Source organism: Ascaphus truei, chromosome 4 (assembly GCF_040206685.1).
Source record: "Ascaphus truei isolate aAscTru1 chromosome 4, aAscTru1.hap1, whole genome shotgun sequence".
Classification (NCBI taxonomy): Eukaryota; Metazoa; Chordata; class Amphibia; order Anura; family Ascaphidae; genus Ascaphus; species Ascaphus truei.
In genome coordinates this window covers 34,118,820-34,137,001 of record NC_134486.1, presented here as the reverse complement: position 1 = coordinate 34,137,001, position 18,182 = coordinate 34,118,820, and the positions used below count along the sequence as shown (strand labels likewise).

The window sequence follows — 18,182 nt, the reverse complement described above, 5'->3', positions numbered from 1 at the left end:
GCTCTACGGAAAAGAAGGAAGAGTCTACTGCCTTGTCCAAAGGGTACAAACCACGACCCCCCGACCGACCACCTTCCCCATCCACGAGTCGCCCGGAAAGCCGCCCAGTGGTATGCTATAACTGCGGCAAGAAGGGCCACGTAATCCGTAATTGCCCAGAAAAGGAAGTTCACCCTGAGGAACACCCTTCCGATAGAGGAAAATCAGCCCGATCTATGGTCTGCAGTGTACCAATGGCAGAAGCTGACCTCGAACTCACTCATTCTGGAACTGGAACCCCGGATGCCCCTTCTGACGCCGGCCCCAGTGATGACGCCCCATCCGGTGAAGCTTGCAGTCAAGTGGGCCCTGCGGCCATCGTGCCCGTGGTACTAGAAGGGATATACGCCTCGGCCCTATTGGACACAGGGTCACAAGTAACCATAATATATCGCAGGTTTTATGATCAGCACCTTCAACACTGCCCACTAAGGCCGGCCGAACATATGAAGGTTAGGGGGTTAAGTAATGAAGACTACCCCATCAATGGGATTGTAAAGGTCCAACTGGACATACTCCAACTGAACACCGGCAAGAAGCACCCCATGCAGGTAGCGGCCATGGTATGCCCGGAGCCCCAAGACCATTGCCAGTACCCAATCATCTTGGGAACCAATGCAGACATAGTGCAAGCTATAATCCGAGCCTACTTGAGAGAGACCAACGAGTTGCCGCTGGCCGATTCGCTCCTAGACCCCATCTTACGAGAAGAATGCCACCGGGTGTATGCATTGGAGCGTCATGGGGACCTCTACAATCGTCAACGAGGACTCATGACCATATTACCAGGGGGAGTGCAAAAGATGGCCGTCTGGTGTTGTTATCCCGACCGAGACCAGAACGACCAACTGTTCTCGCTGGAGAGTGAGCCTGAAGAAGAAGAGGTTCAGCGAGGGTATAGAATACTACCCGAAGTGAGGGAATGGACGGCTAAGATCCCTATTCGAACCCACGTATATGTGCAGAATCTCTCCCCCTTTCCGATGGAGTTTGATGTCGACCAGAAGTTGGGATGCATATATCCGGTCAGCCCGGTGGGAGCCACACCTCAGGTGAAGGCGGCGGCCGCGCACGAGCGGATAGTCGATCTGGACTTCAACTTCGGCGAATCGACCCTGTCCACAGAGTGGAAAAAACGGTTGACCACCCAGCTGATGCAACGACGACATGTGTTCTCCACGAGCGAGATGGATGTGGGGTGCAGCCGCAGTGCCCAACATACCATTCGGATGAGTGATGCCACCCCGTTCCGGGAACGTTCTCGTCGCCTTGCCCCTCGGGATGTGGACGATGTGAGGAACGCCATCCAAGACATGGAAACCGCTGGGATTGTGACGGAATCACGAGGACCTTATGCGTCGCCCATAGTGGTGGTGCGGAAAAAGAACGGGTCCGTACGACTGTGTATCGACTATCGGACACTGAACAACCGCACGATCCCGGATCAATACAACCTTCCGCGCATTGAAGAGATCCTGAATGCGCTGAATGGGAGTCACTGGTTTAGCGTGCTGGACCTCCGATCAGGGTACTATCAGGTGCCCATGACGGCGGAAGACCAGGAGAAAACGGCTTTCGTCTGCCCCCTGGGATTCTATCAATTCACCCGTATGCCCCAAGGTATATGTGGGGCGCCTGCTACGTTCCAAAGGTTGATGGAAAAGACAATCGGGGACATGATTCCCCGGGAGTGCCTGGTGTACCTGGACGACATCATCGTCTTCGGAAGGACTCTGGAAGAGCACGAAGAGCGGTTGTTTAAGGTGATCGATCGTCTGGGAAACGAAGGGTTGAAATTGTCCCTAGACAAGTGCCGATTTTGCCATACCTCGGTGACCTACGTGGGGCACATCGTGTCCGCCAAAGGGATCGCCACCGACCCTGCCAAGGTAGAGGCCGTGGTGAACTGGCCTCGCCCAGAGAACGTCACAGAGCTGCGATCCTTCCTGGGGTTCTGTGGGTATTATCGCCGCTTCGTGGAAGGGTACTCGAGCAAGGCTAAACCCTTGAACAATCTGTTGAAGATATACCCTTCCGAGACCGGGAAGAAGGCTGTACCAGCCCGCCAACCGTTTGGTGACAAATGGACCTCTGAGTGTGAGCAGGCCTTCCTGAAGCTGAAGAAGTGTCTGACCGAAGCGCCTGTACTTGCTTATGCGGATCCCGAACAGCCTTACGTCCTGCATGTGGATGCTAGTCTAAATGGACTAGGCGCCGTCCTGCACCAGAAGCACCCGGAGGGCCTGCGGCCGGTAGCTTACATCAGCCGAAGCTTGACACCCAGTGAGCAGAGATACCCCGTCCACAAGTTGGAGTTTCTGGCTCTCAAGTGGGCGATCACCGAGAAGCTCCACGATTACTTATACGGTGTCACCTTCGAGGTAAGGACGGATAACAACCCCCTCACGTACATCAATACGTCGGCCAAACTAGATGCAGCAGGCCACCGATGGCAGGCCGCCCTCAGTAACTACAGCTTCTCCTTGAAGTATAAGCCGGGGCCATTGAATATTGGGGCGGACGCCCTCTCCCGAAGACCAGGACTACTCGCTACCCCCGATGATGAGGAATGGGAAGAACTTCCCGGCCCCGGAGTGCGGGCTATGTGTAAAACTGCAGCCATAGTTAATGACCAAGTGGCCTTCTCCGAGTTACGAGTGATCGACTCTTTGGGATGCCAGTCGCAGGCTGTCCCCGCCGCCTACTGCGACCCAAAAGGGATGCACCTCACGCACGACAAGGTGTTCCGGTGGAAAGATCTGGTAGACTACCAAATTCGAGATCCGGTCACTAGCATCATCCGGCACGCCGTTGAAAAAAGGAACCCAGCCCTTCTGAAACGTGCGCCCAATGACTTGGTGGCCTTACTCATGCGAGAATGGGACAAATTTGAAGTGGACAACTGCTTGCTCTATCGGGTGGTGCAATATCATAATCACCCGGATAGGAGACAACTAGTCCTACCCAAGAACTTACAATACCTGGTGTTGAAGTCCCTACACGATGAACACGGGCACCTAGGTGTAGAGAAGACTTTTGGGCTAGTCCGAGACCGGTTCTTCTGGCCCAAGATGAGGGAAGCGGTGGAACAACACTGCCGCCGTTGTTCCCGGTGCATTCAACGCAAGACGTTGCCTACCAGAGCAGCTCCCATGGCCCATCTTAAGAGTTCTGGTCCGATGGACTTGGTGTGTATGGACTTTTTATGTATCGAACCTGATAGCCGAGGCATCGGTAACGTGCTGGTCATCACGGACCATTACACCCGATATGCACAGGCCTTCCCCACAAAAGACCAGAAGGCTATCACGGTCGCGAAAGTTCTATGGGAAAAGTTCTTCGTGCATTACGGTCTTCCAAACCGACTTCACTCCGACCAAGGGCGAGATTTTGAGAGTACTCTGATCCGAGAATTACTTAAAATGCTGAACGTCGCCAAGTCCCGGACGACTCCGTACCACCCCGAAGGAGATGCTTTGCCTGAACGATTCAACAGGACCCTGTTGGACATGCTTGGAACTCTGAAGGGAACGCAGAAAGCAGAATGGAGTCGTCACGTAGAAACGTTGGTACACGCGTACAACTGTACTCGCCATGAGTCCACTGGGTTCTCCCCGTACTTCCTCATGTTTGGGCGGGAGGCAAGACTCCCCGTAGATGTGCGTCTTCGAGTCTCAACGGATGGGATACACAATGCTACCCATTTCCAGTATGTGCAAAGGCTAAAGGACAGTTTGCAGCAAGCTTACCAACAGGCTGAGAAGTCTACAGCTAAACTGAATGCTGGCAATAAGAGACGATACGACAATAAAGTCAAATATCGAGAGTTACGTCCTGGGGACGCTGTGTTACTTCGTAATTTGGGAGTCCCCGGAAAACATAAACTGGCAGACCGATGGAGAGATGGCGTATATGAGGTAGATGTGAAACCCAGTGACTTGGAAAAGGCGCTTAACGACTATAAAAGTGATCAAAAAAAATATAAAAATGTGTGAAACTGACGAATTCTCTCAACCTTCCAGGGAATATGCACTGATTCCCTTACAGCAGTTTAGGATCCAGGGTAGGAAGGGAGCAGCATCATCAGGAACACCCAGAAAAAAATACAAAAATAATCATAGTGTGGTATGAAAATTACATATATGTCAAACTTTGAGACTTGGCTCTTATGGTGACCTACTTACAAAAAGTAAGATTCAAAATAGCAGGTTTGTATTAGTGATGGATCTTTGGACACCTCAGCTTTGGACCACAGCAAACAGCAGCATACATCAATAGGGTGGTGTCAGGCAGGATGGTGTATTTACTCTGGCAGCAGCTCCCAATCAGTCATATGCAATCAATCAGAGATAATGGAGACAATAGTGCTTTACCAGATAACACAAAGTTTTATCATAGAGACTTGCAGGACATGTACTCACAATATATTCAATGAGCACATTCACATCAAGGTATCTTTTAGGCAGTTGGATATCGGCACGGCAGATGGAAAACGAATCCCTCACTTCACTCCGCTCACTTGTCCTCCACGAGGGTGCCCCCTCGTCCGGTGCCGGATGGTTGGCGTCTGTCGTCACTTCCTGGCCTGGCGGTGACGACTTCCGGTAGGCGCAAGTAGAAAGGGGAGTAGGGGGAACACCGGTCCGCAGCTCTGCCTCCGTGGAAACAGCAGTACAACAAACAGCTCCCCAACGGTGAATACAGCTGGGCTCTGCTAAACTGGAACTTCTTTGGCTCAACGCGTTTCACTGCATACCGCAGCTTCCTCAGGAGCAATGATTAAGTCCCCTACTGGGTGTTATTTAAATAGCCTTCTCAATTAAGGCAATTGATGATGTAATCAAGCATGATTCCACACAGGATAGTTAACATAATTACACACAGAGTCTCCCAAAATGGGTACATGATCTCTGTGGCCAAAAAAACGACGCAATAAAATACTTTATTAATTATAAAAAAATATGTGAAACTGAGTACCTACATAGTTTAAAAATGATTAAATACTAAAATTAATTGGGGGTTGTTAGATCGAGATGCTTAATGGAGGGTAGAGAGAGAGAGAGAAACATATGTTAGTTAATCATAAATATCTAATATGGCTAATATTAATAAAAACATATTAAAAGTGAAAAACTAAAATGCAAATAATAAGACTGACACGACTTAAAAAAGGGGATGACACAGGAAAGTGCAATTACAGTGACTAGAGGAAGGGTGCAATTTCGAAATCAACATTAAGACCATGTGGTGTCAAAGTGTTGAGTTTATGCACCCAGTACATTTCTCTTTTACTTAAATCTAAATTTATATCCCGTCCTCTCCAATGTTGTGTCACATGTTCTATCGCAGTGAATTTTAACCCTTTCGTGTTGGAGTTATGAAAAAAGGAAAAATGTTTAGAAACATTATGTGACTGCACATTGCGCCTTATATTACTTAGGTGCTCCAAAATCCGTGTCTTAATAGCTCTTGATGTTTTGCCAACGTATTGGAGCCCGCATGGGCATTCCAGGAGGTAGATTATGTATTTAGAGTTACAGTTCATGTACTGTTTTATTTTGTATTTCTCATTTTTGTTATTGCACCTAAATCCCTTTTTGTCTTGCTGTTTGTATTCGCAGGCTTTGCAAGAACCACAGCCATGGAACCCTTCCAATTTCTGGAGCCATCCATTTCTGTTCGTCTCTAATTTTTTAATATTACTTGGAGCTATTATGCCTTTTAAATTTTTTGCTTTTTTAAAAATTACTGTCGGACGTTCTGGAATCTCTTCCTTCAAAATTGGGTCATTTAATAAAACATGCCAGTGTTTTTGTATTATTTTCTTAATATTATTTGACTCTCTATTAAAAGAAGTTAAAAATGCAGTATCAAAATTTCTTTTTGGAGGAATATCTTTATTTTTGGGTACCAATAGGTCATTTCTATTCAGACCATTTGCTTTTTCTAATGCTGTGTCTAGGAGTTCTGTTCTATATCTTTTTTCTACAAAACGTTCCTTAAGTATATTGCATTGATCATTAAATACTGTATTGTCTGAGCAATTTCTCCGCATCCGTCTGAATTGGTTATATGGGACATTATCCATCCATACATCTTGGTGACAGCTTGTACGTAGTATATAGTTGTTACTGTCAACTTCCTTAAAGAAAGACCTAGTTTTGAGAGTGTCATTCTCTATATATATATTCAGGTCCAAGTAGTTGAGAGAGATATTACTTGTTACAGAGGTGAATTGTAGAACATAAACTGGCAGACCGATGGAGAGATGGCGTATATGAGGTAGAGTCACAGATGCCCGGCCTCCCGGTCTATCGCATCAAAGACACAGACGGCCGGGTAAAGGTGTGGCATCGTAATCACCTACTCCCTATTCCCCAAGTGGGAGGCGAAGAAGAAGAAATACAGGCCACACCGCTCAACGGTGAGTCCGATCTATCAGAGGTGGGTCAAGAGACTGTAAATAACGAGACCCACTCTGAAACTCCTGAAGACCCTATGGAGGGACCCTCTCAAAGGGACTATTCCACAGAAGGGGCATCTCCCGGAGGAGCTACGGGTAAAGGGCCCCGTAGGCCAACGCCTACTAAGGTGGCACCAACAGGCCAGCCTTTGGATCCACAGAGCCCGTGCTTTGTGCCTAACAGAGACTGTTCAGAGACATTTCTCCCCTCAAGGGACGAGGCTGAGCCTCAGGACTGTACTTATTACTCCCCAGAGGGAGTTGCTGAAGAACAACTCCGTAGGAGCCAAAGGGCCAGGTACCCTCCAACTCGGGTAACCTATGATCAAATGGGGGCACCCCAGTATGAGGCTCAGCAGTGGTCTCGGAGCAAAATCCAATCCGTGATTGTGATGCTCACAGAATTGTGTAACCTTGTTTAAAGTTGATGTGCTAAGTTGTATTCGTACCAGATGCATTTTTATTATATAACGGTTGTGTATAGTAGTAAGTTATGTGGTCCAAGCGGGGATGTTGGAGTTTCACCAGGGGGAGGATGTAGCCAGGTCCCCCTCGCGCACTCGCCCCCTCCCTTGTCCCCCCCCCCTCGCGCACTCGCCTCCTCCTTCACCGTTGCGAGCGCGCGGTGTTGCTGTGCGGCCGGTTGCTAGGGAAGCGGGTCGGGTGGTTGCCGGGGACGCGAGCGGCGAGCAGGCCGGTTGCCGGGGACGCGATCGGGCCGTCGCTAAGGCCGCGATCGCGTTGCCACCGGCCCGGCGGCTAGCGGAGCAGGGCGCCGCCATGACAGTTAGCTCGCGCATGCGCAGGATGCCAGCTAGCGCGGGAGGCCCCTGATAGCTCGCGCATGCGTGAGGATAGACGGCCAGCCCCCAGGGTGCATAGGGGCAGAGACACCTGACGCCAGGGAGCCAATAGGGCTGAGGGATTTGCCCGGGAAAGGAGAGATACTTTTCGCGGGGTTTTGCAGTGACACAGGCAGTCAGGATCCGGACCAGCTAGGGGTAAGAGGTGGATGCAGGGGTCAGTGACCCTCTGCATTAGGCCAGCAGCCCCCAGGCCCCCAGTTAGGTCCTGAGCCACTTAATAGCTTGTGGAGTATAGGGACAGGCCCTAGATAGGGACACTGACCCATTTATTGGTAGCTTAGTCAGGGACACAGTGCTAAAGCCGTGCGGCCCTGCGAGGTGGGTTCTGGGCTCAGAACACTATCAAAGACCCTGGGACTAAGGTGATATTATCCGCGCTGGAATTCACCCAACGCGGTGTGGAGGACAACGTCGGATCGGGCGGAACTCCGGTGATATCGCGGTACCCGTGGCTGGAGCCCGGGCAGGTAACCTGCAACTCACGTGCACCAACCAGGCCTATCACCAGACATAGTGGCTGCGCAGTCACCCATACATATGCAGACATTGGTATATGATTTTGGGAGTGCAAGACATTTGGGTGGGGGTTACTGGACACAGGGTGGGGTCACTCTGCGGGAGGTTAGCGTCCGCCGTGACGCCTAGAGGTGGTAGCGTCCGCCGTGACGCCTAGAGGTGGTAGCGTCCGCCGTGACGCCTAGAGGTGGTAGCGTCCGCCGTGACGCCTAGAGTGGTTAGCGTCCGCCGTGGCGCATGTGTTGAGATGTAATGTGATAAGTTGCTGCATGTAGTAAAGTTAATAGTTATATAGAGCTGTCTGTGTGGTCATTGTGTATTGTCCTGCGAGGAACTACTTCCCCTCTGGTGGGAGCCATCGCAGGTGGAGGCGCTGCATCATTAGTATTGTAATACATTGCCCCAGGTTCCCTTAGCGGATGCTCAGCCTTCTGTGAGCCAACAGGTATTGCACCACGCCCCCCTTGGTAACATTGCATGTTCTCTCCACGCACGCGGTATATGCGATTGGGTGGGGTGATATGACCGTTACAATAGCATATAACATAGTGGATGTTGGAACAACGTGCTGGAGGTAGGTTGATCCTGAATAATAGTAGCCGTGTTGGCTCCGGATCAGATAATGTCTTATATACCAGATATAACTATATTGGAACACTGGTAACAAAAAGGGGCACATAGATCCTGATGTGGACCTTTGTGATAGGTGTGGGTTCCTGGGAGTGCTAATAAAGGTACTGAAGTAACATATCACACACTGGCATAATCTGCGTACTTCCTTTATTAAGGTGGTAAGTATGATATGTATATATATGCTGGTAGACACTGGGAACGAGTATAGTATGATTCTCAGCAGTCGTGAGTGCAGTCAGCTAATTAACCACTCTATATATGGGTGTCTCCGGCCAAGTGTCAAACTGACCTAAGGTAACCTTCTATTGTATATACTGTAGGGTAGTTGCCCTGCACTACCTCTAGGGCTGTGTATAGACTGTAAGCAGGTAGAGGTTATAGAGACTTATGTGAGGGAGGCACTATGGCTGGATAGTAAGTAATCATAATCCCATAGCAGAGGGTGAGCAGAGGGTAAGCACCAATAGTGACCCTTAAAGTGCTGCTGTCTAGAATATCCCTGACAGCAGCACAGCTATGGTGTTGCTGGGGGTCACTATATCAGTACTTCAAGGGATATTAGCACTCTCCAAAAAGAACACCACACAGAGGAGACTTGCAATGACCGTCGGGGCACTGCTAGTCTGTATATCCTGCACGAGCAGGCTGCCGCATGAACTCGCGGTTAGAGTTTCATAATGCGGATTATGAAACTCTACACCACTGTGTGGTGTTCTTTTTGGAGAGTGCTAATATCCCTTGAAGTACTGATATAGTGACCCCCAGCAACACCATAGCTGTGCTGCTGTCAGGGATATTCTAGACAGCAGCACTTTAAGGGTCACTATTGGTGCTTACCCTCTGCTCACCCTCTGCTATGGGATTATGATTACTTACTATCCAGCCATAGTGCCTCCCTCACATAAGTCTCTATAACCTCTACCTTCTTACAGTCTATACACAGCCCTAGAGGTAGTGCAGGGCAACTACCCTACAGTATATACAATAGAAGGTTACCTTAGGTCAGTTTGACACTTGGCCGGAGACACCCATATATAGAGTGGTTAATTAGCTGACTGCACTCACGACTGCTGAGAATCATACTATACTCGTTCCCAGCGTCTACCAGCATATATATACATATCATACTTACCACCTTAATAAAGGAAGTACGCAGATTATGCCAGTGTGTGATATGTTACTTCAGTACCTTTATTAGCACTCCCAGGAACCCACACCTATCACAAAGGTCCACATCAGGATCTATGTGCCCCTTTTTGTTACCAGTGTTCCAATATAGTTATATCTGGTATATAAGACATTATCTGATCCGGAGCCAACACGGCTACTATTATTCAGGATCAACCTACCTCCAGCACGTTGTTCCAACATCCACTATTTTAATATATGCTATTAATAAAGTTTATGTTTTAAATCACTCATCTACCATCAGAGCGTGAACCTGAGTGCTATACAGGGTTCTCTCTCTATTCCTTCACTACTGGAATGGAACGGGGTCAACTCACTGGTGCAATATTCCTAGATTTTGCAAAGGCTTTTGATACTCTTGATCATGCTATCCTGCTTAACAAACTCCAGAGCTCCGGAATAGGGAAGCATGCTTTAAACTGGTTTCAGTCCTACCTATCAGGTAGATCCCAACATGTGTCCATCTCAGGCTCTAAATCCAACCCCCTGGATATCACCTGTGGCGTCCCGCAAGGCTCTTTTCTGGGGCCCTTACTCTTCTCAGTGTTCATCAATGATCTTCCCACAGCTTGTAAGGAAGCCTCAATACACATGTATGCAGATGACACAATCCTATATGCACACAGCCATAGTCTCTCTGACCTTCAACACATACTTAAGTCTGACTTTTTGAGACTCGAAAACTGGATTTCCCAAAACAAACTGGTTTTAAACACTGACAAGACTGTAACAATGGCATTTGGGACCAAGACTAAATTTTTAAAGCTTCCAGTGACTGAGCTCCAGATCAGAACCAACGCTAACACCACCCTAATGCCTGTTACTAGTTTTAAATACCTGGGCATATGGTTTGACTCCCACTTAACATTCGGAATGCACAATGTTACCCTGACATCCAAAACCTATGCCAAACTAGGTGTACTTTACAGGAACAAATCCTCCCTAAGCCTGCTGGTCAGAAAGCGTATTGCACAGCAGATGCTAATGCCAATTATCGACGATGGAGACATAGTATATGGCTCGGCACCCCAAACCCACCTTGGCAAACTTGACACCCTCTACAATTCAACTTGTTGTTTCGTTCTCCAATGCAACTACAACACCTCACTGCGAAATGCTCAAAGAACTAGATTTGTCATCACTCGAGTCTAGTCGCAAAGTTTACCTTTCCTGTCTTGCCTTCAAATACTTTCTGGGCAAGCTACCCATCTATCTAACAAGCTCTTCACCCCTACCATATGCAGCACTTATCATCTGAGATCTGACTCCAAAAGACTGTTCATGGTCCCAAGGCTCAACAAAGTATCCGGCCGCTCCTCCTTCTCTTACCGTGCACCCCAAAACTGGAACAACCTACCGGAGACTCTCACATCCACCACCAGCTTAAGTTCTTTCAAAACTGAGGCTGTCTCACATTTTAATCTGGTCTGTAACTGTTACATAAGCCTATAATATACATCATCTCTAACTGTGCATGCAATGTATTGTATATAATGTACAGGCATACCCCACTTTAAGGACACTCACTTTAAGTACACTCGCGAGTAAGTACATGTCGCCCAATAGGCAAACGCCAGCTCACGCATGCGCCTGTCAGCACGTCCTGAACAGCAATACCGGCTCCCTACCTGTACCCAAGCTGTGCGCAAGCGAGGACACTATAGAGCCTGTTACAGATGCGTTATTTACATCAGTTATGCATGTATATGATGATTGCAGTACAGTACATGCATCGATAAGTGGAAAAAAGGTAGTGCTTCACTTTAAGTACATTTTCGCTTTACATACATGCTCCGTCCCCATTGCGTATGTTAATGCGGGGTATGCCTGTACTGTATACCCTGTTCATTTATGGAACTGTATTTGTAACAATGTATTATTTGTCATATTAACTATGGACATACTTGAAAACGAGAGGTAACTCTCAATGTATTACTTCCTGGTAAAACATTTTACAAATAAATAATTTATTTTCTGTGTCTTAATTGAAATTAGGATTGCTGTCCTACACCACTGGGTATTATTGAAAGATCCCTAAATCCTTCCTTGATATCCTGGTTTGAGTACACAGTATGCAGATGGAGGCACTACTACGCTACTAAGACATACTGTAAAACATCTTAGATACCGTACTGAACAGGAGAAGCCACTAGGTGGAATATAGCATCTGCTCCCAACTGAAGAACTCAGGACACCCTATGTACGGGTAACCTGTGAAGGCAAGCAAATGCTGTGCCAGGGAGCACTTGCATACACCCTGATAGCTCGGGATTTGGATTACGTACATAATCAGGTAATATCTTAATGACATCATCTCTCCAAGACTGTTTCACCATTATGTAACTTCATCAATGGGACCAGATATATATGAAGATTTTTTTTTTTTTACAGAGTGTAATATTTAATTAATCAGTCATGTCCATTGTACACAAGCTGTGAAAACATTAGCTCTTGTTCGGATAACAAAAGATATCAGACTGTGAACGGAATATTACTTTAACTCCAGCTCAGCATTGGAAATGCTGACAAAGGGAACTTTTTGTGATTGTACATTAACCCTTTGCAGGTGGTCCTTCAATGACCACTGCCACTTAACTGAATTGAGCTCTCCCTTCTCTAAGTAACTGCAAAATAAGCATTCTGTGCATCGTATGCCTACTGTTCAGCATTTTCTTCATCTAAGTTGTAGGTAACAAATTGATATAATTAACAACATTGTAAATACAATTACCTATAGTCCTTGCCTAAACTATGTAATGTCTAAGCAAAACTGTAGGTGCATTTTGTTACAGCACCTTTTCAGTTGTTTGTCCATGCACATAATGCCGTAGATTTTTTGAGGAAACTCATTAGAATGCCACGGTCCATTATTATGATTACATTTAATAAGGTCGGCATTGTACAACTGTTTGCAACTGATGACAAACAATCACCCAGACATGAGCCATGTATGTATGTATATCTCTATTTATATAGCACCCACAGTGTACTCAACACTTTACAAAAAGGACAACATAGTACAGGGAATTATAATAAAAGAAGTGCAACAAACAAAATCAGACTGCAGCGACCCCCGCTGTTTTAATCCGATGGGCCATTAAGAATCTCACAGAAATCTTGAGGCATTTACAGTGGCGGCCGAGCTAAGTCTTCAGCGGCCGCCACCGCAATGTGCGGGCAGACTCCGGGCAGACGCGGCTGGTGACACGCGGCTGGTGCCGAGTGCCGCGCGTCACTGTGGCGCCGGTCACACGTTCCGCCGGCATCCCCGGGTAAGGGGACATGGGACAGGGAAATGGAGGGGAGATGCAAGAAGAGGGGGAGCAGAGGCAGCCAGGGGGTCGCGAGGGGAGGGGAAGACGCGCGAAGCTGCCGAGCAGAGGCGGAGCAGCCAAGCAGCCAGGGGGTCGCGAGGGGAGGGGAAGATGCGGCTGAGCGCGGCCAAGTTCGGCGCCAGCCAAAAAAAGCCCCGGAACATTACGGGCATTTGTGAGATTGAAGTTGGCCGGAGCAGTACTATGAGACTGCCCCAGAATCTCCCAGAATTTCCCAGGTAAGTGTTCTAATACTGGTGGCTGCATCTGTACATACAAAACACAACAGTAGAAAGCTTTTATCCAATATCTTTGAGATCTGTTCATTCAGAGAGAGAAAATTTTGCCATTTGTGATTGTAAGGTTGTTTTCATGAATTTCACTTGCATATGTGAAGTACAATGTAGAAATGGCAATTAATATTTAGTAAGTCATTTAGTAAATCTCAATTGTAGTTTAGTAGTCCTTGTGCTGGGTAATGTCAAAACTGAGTATCATTCTAGGTTCGTACAGTACCTACTAATGATCTTAGACTCATTTTCATTTGCACAATTTTTAGTGCTTACCTCAACCATCAACTACATATTTACAGGTTACACAGGTTTCCTTTTTTTCCCCCTTAAAATGTAACATTGTCCTAACATCTGTACCCTAAAATGACCGAGAAACAAAATCATTTATTCTGTTGCCCCTATTTGTGTGGGTGTTACACTGCCACCTTGTGTTGAAATATATAATGAACACTGTAAATATAACAGTTTTTTTGTAGGAGTTGTTAGATTACGGCAGACGTCACTCAGCACTTTTATGATGTAAAATAGTGCAAAATTCAAGAGTCACAAAAATAATTTTGCAACCATTGCACCCGTTTTCATTTCCAGTTCACAGCTAATTGCTCCGACTTCAAATAACCCATTGTGTTCCCTGTATGCGTTTTAATCTTATTAATTAAACAAGTATTTGTTGTATAAAATGTGTAATTGTTTGATAAACAAAATAGTACACACAAGTCCAGGAAATGCTATCACCAATGTTAATTTATTCCAAACAAGTTACTGCTAGAAATCTATACGTTTTGACATATATACTGTAGGTGTCATGTGTAAAATACATTACTAGTCATTAGAAGCAACGGAGCCAGATCTGGGGGGTTTTTTTGCATCTGTTACACCACCTGCACCACTATATTAACAATAGAATAAGAATGTAAAAGTCCCTGGCTATCTCGATCTTTATGACCTGGAGTAAATTGGGAATCTTAATGGCACTTGTCTTGAATGACACAATGGTGCTGCAGGAACTGATTTTTCCATTAACCCTCATTAGTTTAATATAACCATCCGGAGTAAAGGGTCAAGGTATCAAATCCAATGAGATCACCATCAACCTGTCTGCTCTCCTCAATAGCAAGGGATAAAATAGGATTCCGTTACAGGCCGGCAAAATAAGCCAGTGAAAATAATGACTGCCTGCCTGGTTACTCTTCACCAGATCATATTATGTTATCTCTTTCCAGATGTGATTGATGTTAAACCTAAGAGATATCCTTTGCAACAAGACTCCGGTTATTTCATAGAAAAAAGTGTCGGTGGTATACGCGCTCAAGTGCTGAATCAGTATATTTATACATTTATACTGATATAATGTATTGAGTCATGCATAAATAGAAACACAGGACATGAGACTAGATATACATACGTGTGTGTGTGTGTGTGTGTGTGTGTGTGTGTGTGTGTGTGTGTGTGTGTGTGTGTGTGTGTGTGTGTGTGTGTGTGTGTGTGTGTGTGTGTGTGTGTGTGTGTGTGTGTGTGTGTGTCAAAGTCTCAAAATAAAGTCCTAAAAAGGAACAATGCTTCCCTGAAGGCCTGAGTTGGATGGAATAAACCCACCCCTCAAAGCCTCATTGGGATAGTCCCTGGACTAATGAGAAAATGAGACACAATATGTATGTATAAATATATATACTCACTTTGGTATATCTCTGTCCTGTGTTTCCTCAATGGGCGTGCTGCCAATAGTGCAAGATAGATCAGGAAAAAATGGATATATGGCGCACAGCCAAAGAGATTGGGTCAAAGTGGATTATAAAACATTATTTTATTAGAACATTAAAAAATGGAGGTCTAGCAACCCCCTACACGTTTCGTGCGATACGCACTTTAGCAAGGAGTCAGGCACTGTTTGTGTGAACAGTGCGGCCTCTGCCGAGTCTGCACTCTTGCAAACCAAGCAAAGCTCCCTCACCATCGGTCGATATGCGGTGGAGGTTTAGGACCCTGGAAGCAGAGACAGACTGGAACGAGGGAGCTCTGAAATCTGCATTTTCATCAAGGCTTAGAGGAGTGGCTGAAGACGAGCTAACCTACTGAGATGTCCTTGCTGATTTAGAGGACCTGATCTCCCTTTGCATTTCTCTCGATCTCTGAATGAGGGAGAGACGTCCGGAGTGAGAGCGCTGTCGTAAGCTCCAGACGCTCCTATTGGTATCGTGTTTACAGGCCCCTGCGAGTGAATCTGTGGATGAGGTAGAGGAGTCCATGCAGTCAGGCAGTATGAGCCTCACTAATCAGGAGAAGCATCCTCAAATCGTTGTGACACCTATTCTCTGTAAAGAAAATAAAGACTATCAAACTAAATGGCAACATATTTTGAACAAATATTCGATTGACCTAATGTGTTTAACTATTGAGGCGCACCAACCAGCAATTACAGAAGCACAGCAAGAAATTGAAAGAATCAAAACGGCACAAAAGGCTAAAATCACTGCGGAGGAAAGAAAAAAAATAACAAGGGGAATGTGGACAATCTTAAATAAAATCTCTCATTACATATATTGTGCACGATGTGAAACTGTATGTTCATCATAGAGTACAGTATGTGCTGTTGTCCTAAACCCTAAAACAGTCTCAAGCATATGGTATTTAACATACCTGAACCCATCCTTATTACTGCTGTGTTGAATGTCATCTACAGTAGTTAATGATATATCCAAATGCTCTCAGATGACCTGTTAATGCAGGGAATTTTACTAATTGATTTGACTAATTAGCACTATTCTGACATTGATTTGTAAATGATTAAACCGCAGTGACATGTTTTAAGGATGGATAATTGATAACAAGCTAAAGCTTGGGAAGGGGTGGACTACCACTAGCAATGAACAGATGTTGCAAGACTTGCTGATCCCGACTGCAAAGGTTTGCTGGGGCAGGAACGAAATGCAGCCACACTCAATTGCGGCCCAGTTAACAGAAAGTGGCCCGGCAGGATTAATTTAGCGGGGGTCCCTGCAACATTTATCCTACCGAGCCAGCCTGTAAGGGCTGCGCGGAGTGAGATCCAGAGAGATTAGTCTCTCTGTGTCTCCCAAGAGCAGCTCTTACAGAAATCTAACCTTTTTTTAAATTATTTTTCTATACAGGATTTCAGCAAGGGGTTTCCGGGGCTGAACCAAATTAATATAAGCTTCGGGGACCCCTGCTTCCAGAGATATAGACCTCTGCAGGGGGTTCTGGTACAGTAAATGCATTTGAATGCTTTGGAATGGGCAAAAGCGCTATTAGTCAGATTTGGCTTATAAGGCTTTTGCCCATTGTTTTGTATGTGTGTGTATGTGCGAGGGGGGGGGGGAGTATTGTCAGGGTAGAGGGGACTGGGGCTTCTCCGAGCAGCTAATACAAACTGTCTGGCCGGGACAATTAACGCTGCTGTGTTCCTTCCGGGCCGCAAAAATGTACTGTTCTCTGAGGCTGCGAGGCGGGGGGGTGGGCGCAGACAGCTGAAATCCTCAGCCTCCGCTGCTCCTCCACTTGTAGCGGGATCCGACTATGTGGGATGACCCCGTTACAGGACCCAAATATTAATATACACGTAGTGATAGACTACAGTTTTACTATAGGCAAGCAAACAAAATAACAGTACCACACCAATGTGGGTCATGCACCGCCATTTCCCCACAGGGCCATCAACCCAACTCCCACACCCCGATGGAATGTCCCCTGAAAGTACTGAGGTGTTCCTGGGCACCTAACCTCCCCGGTGTCCACAAGAGCTGGCCCGCCCAAATGTGTGAGACAGCGCTGCCCCATTAGAACTGAAGGTGTACAGCTGGTGAGGTGAGGTACCTGCCGGGTGCTCCAACACCCGGTAGCGCTGATATGGTATGGTGGGATCCACTAATCCAGCTATGTCATCCACGAAGCCTTCTGCCTTTACGTTGGGTGGTGTCTCGCTTGGACGGTTCCACCATGAAGAATGTCTCTGTACATATGGTTATGATGATCCGGTCCCAGATCACGAAGGGACCAGGTCGCAGCCGCGTCCTGGCTTTTCCTCACCCTAGTGCTACAGGACAGGGTCCCTATCTATGGGGGTCCCTGCAGCAGCCACAAGCTATCACAGTGAGTCGGGGCCAAGCTTGGGCCTAGGGGGTCTCTGGCCTACTGCAGGGGTCAAAGACGCTCTGCACCTACACAACCTACCCTAACCTTATCCCAGCTCCGACTGGTGTGGTCTCCAGCACGCAAAATGTATCCTTTCTCGAGAAGGGGGATCCTCGCAGCCCTATTGGCCTATCTGTGGCCCCTGACGACTTGCCCCTATGCATTATGGGGCTTGTAGTCCCCGCGGAGCCCTGTTCCTCTAATGGCCGCCTCTCACGCACCTAACGGATCCTCTGCGCATGCGCGATCCACTGCGCATGCGTGCGCAACTTCAATTTGGTGGCGCCCTGCACAGGGAGCCGCAAGGAACCTCCAACGATGCCGATAAGGAACCTCCATCTCCACAATTCCCCGCAACGCCTACAAGTTCCCCTGCTGTAGCGAAGGTAAGTGGGGGGACTGGGCGGACCGGGGAGAGTCCCTGCTATAACAGTATCATCTTTGTACTGTGCAAATGTTCAATGAATGACTTTTAGTTTGTTAAAATACTACAGAACTGGGTTTATTTGATTTGTGACATAATAATAAATCTAAGTGGGTTATTTATTTTATAAGTATGTATAAAAATTGTACTTTCTGTTAGGGAGAAAGATTAGCATGCAGAAGGACATCCAGACACTAACATATAGTGCTGACAAACCAACATATTTATTATTTTGAAATGAATTATTCAATTATAGGCTAGTGTTTGGGTTTTATCTGCTTAATGACACTCTCCACC

At 46.8% G+C, this 18,182-nt stretch overlaps 1 protein-coding gene across 1 annotated transcript in view; it reads left to right on the top strand.

Moving 5' to 3' along the window:
• The first annotated feature begins 661 nt into the window (after nt 1-661).
• The window catches only part of LOC142492246 (uncharacterized), a 36,462-nt gene continuing 18,941 nt past the window's right edge, over nt 662-18,182 (top strand). The window contains exons 1-2 of the mRNA XM_075594917.1: nt 662-3,950; nt 15,518-15,569. Coding sequence (XP_075451032.1) covers nt 813-3,950; nt 15,518-15,569 — 3,190 coding nt within the window. The 5' untranslated portion in view covers nt 662-812. The remainder of the gene's footprint in view (nt 3,951-15,517; nt 15,570-18,182) is intronic.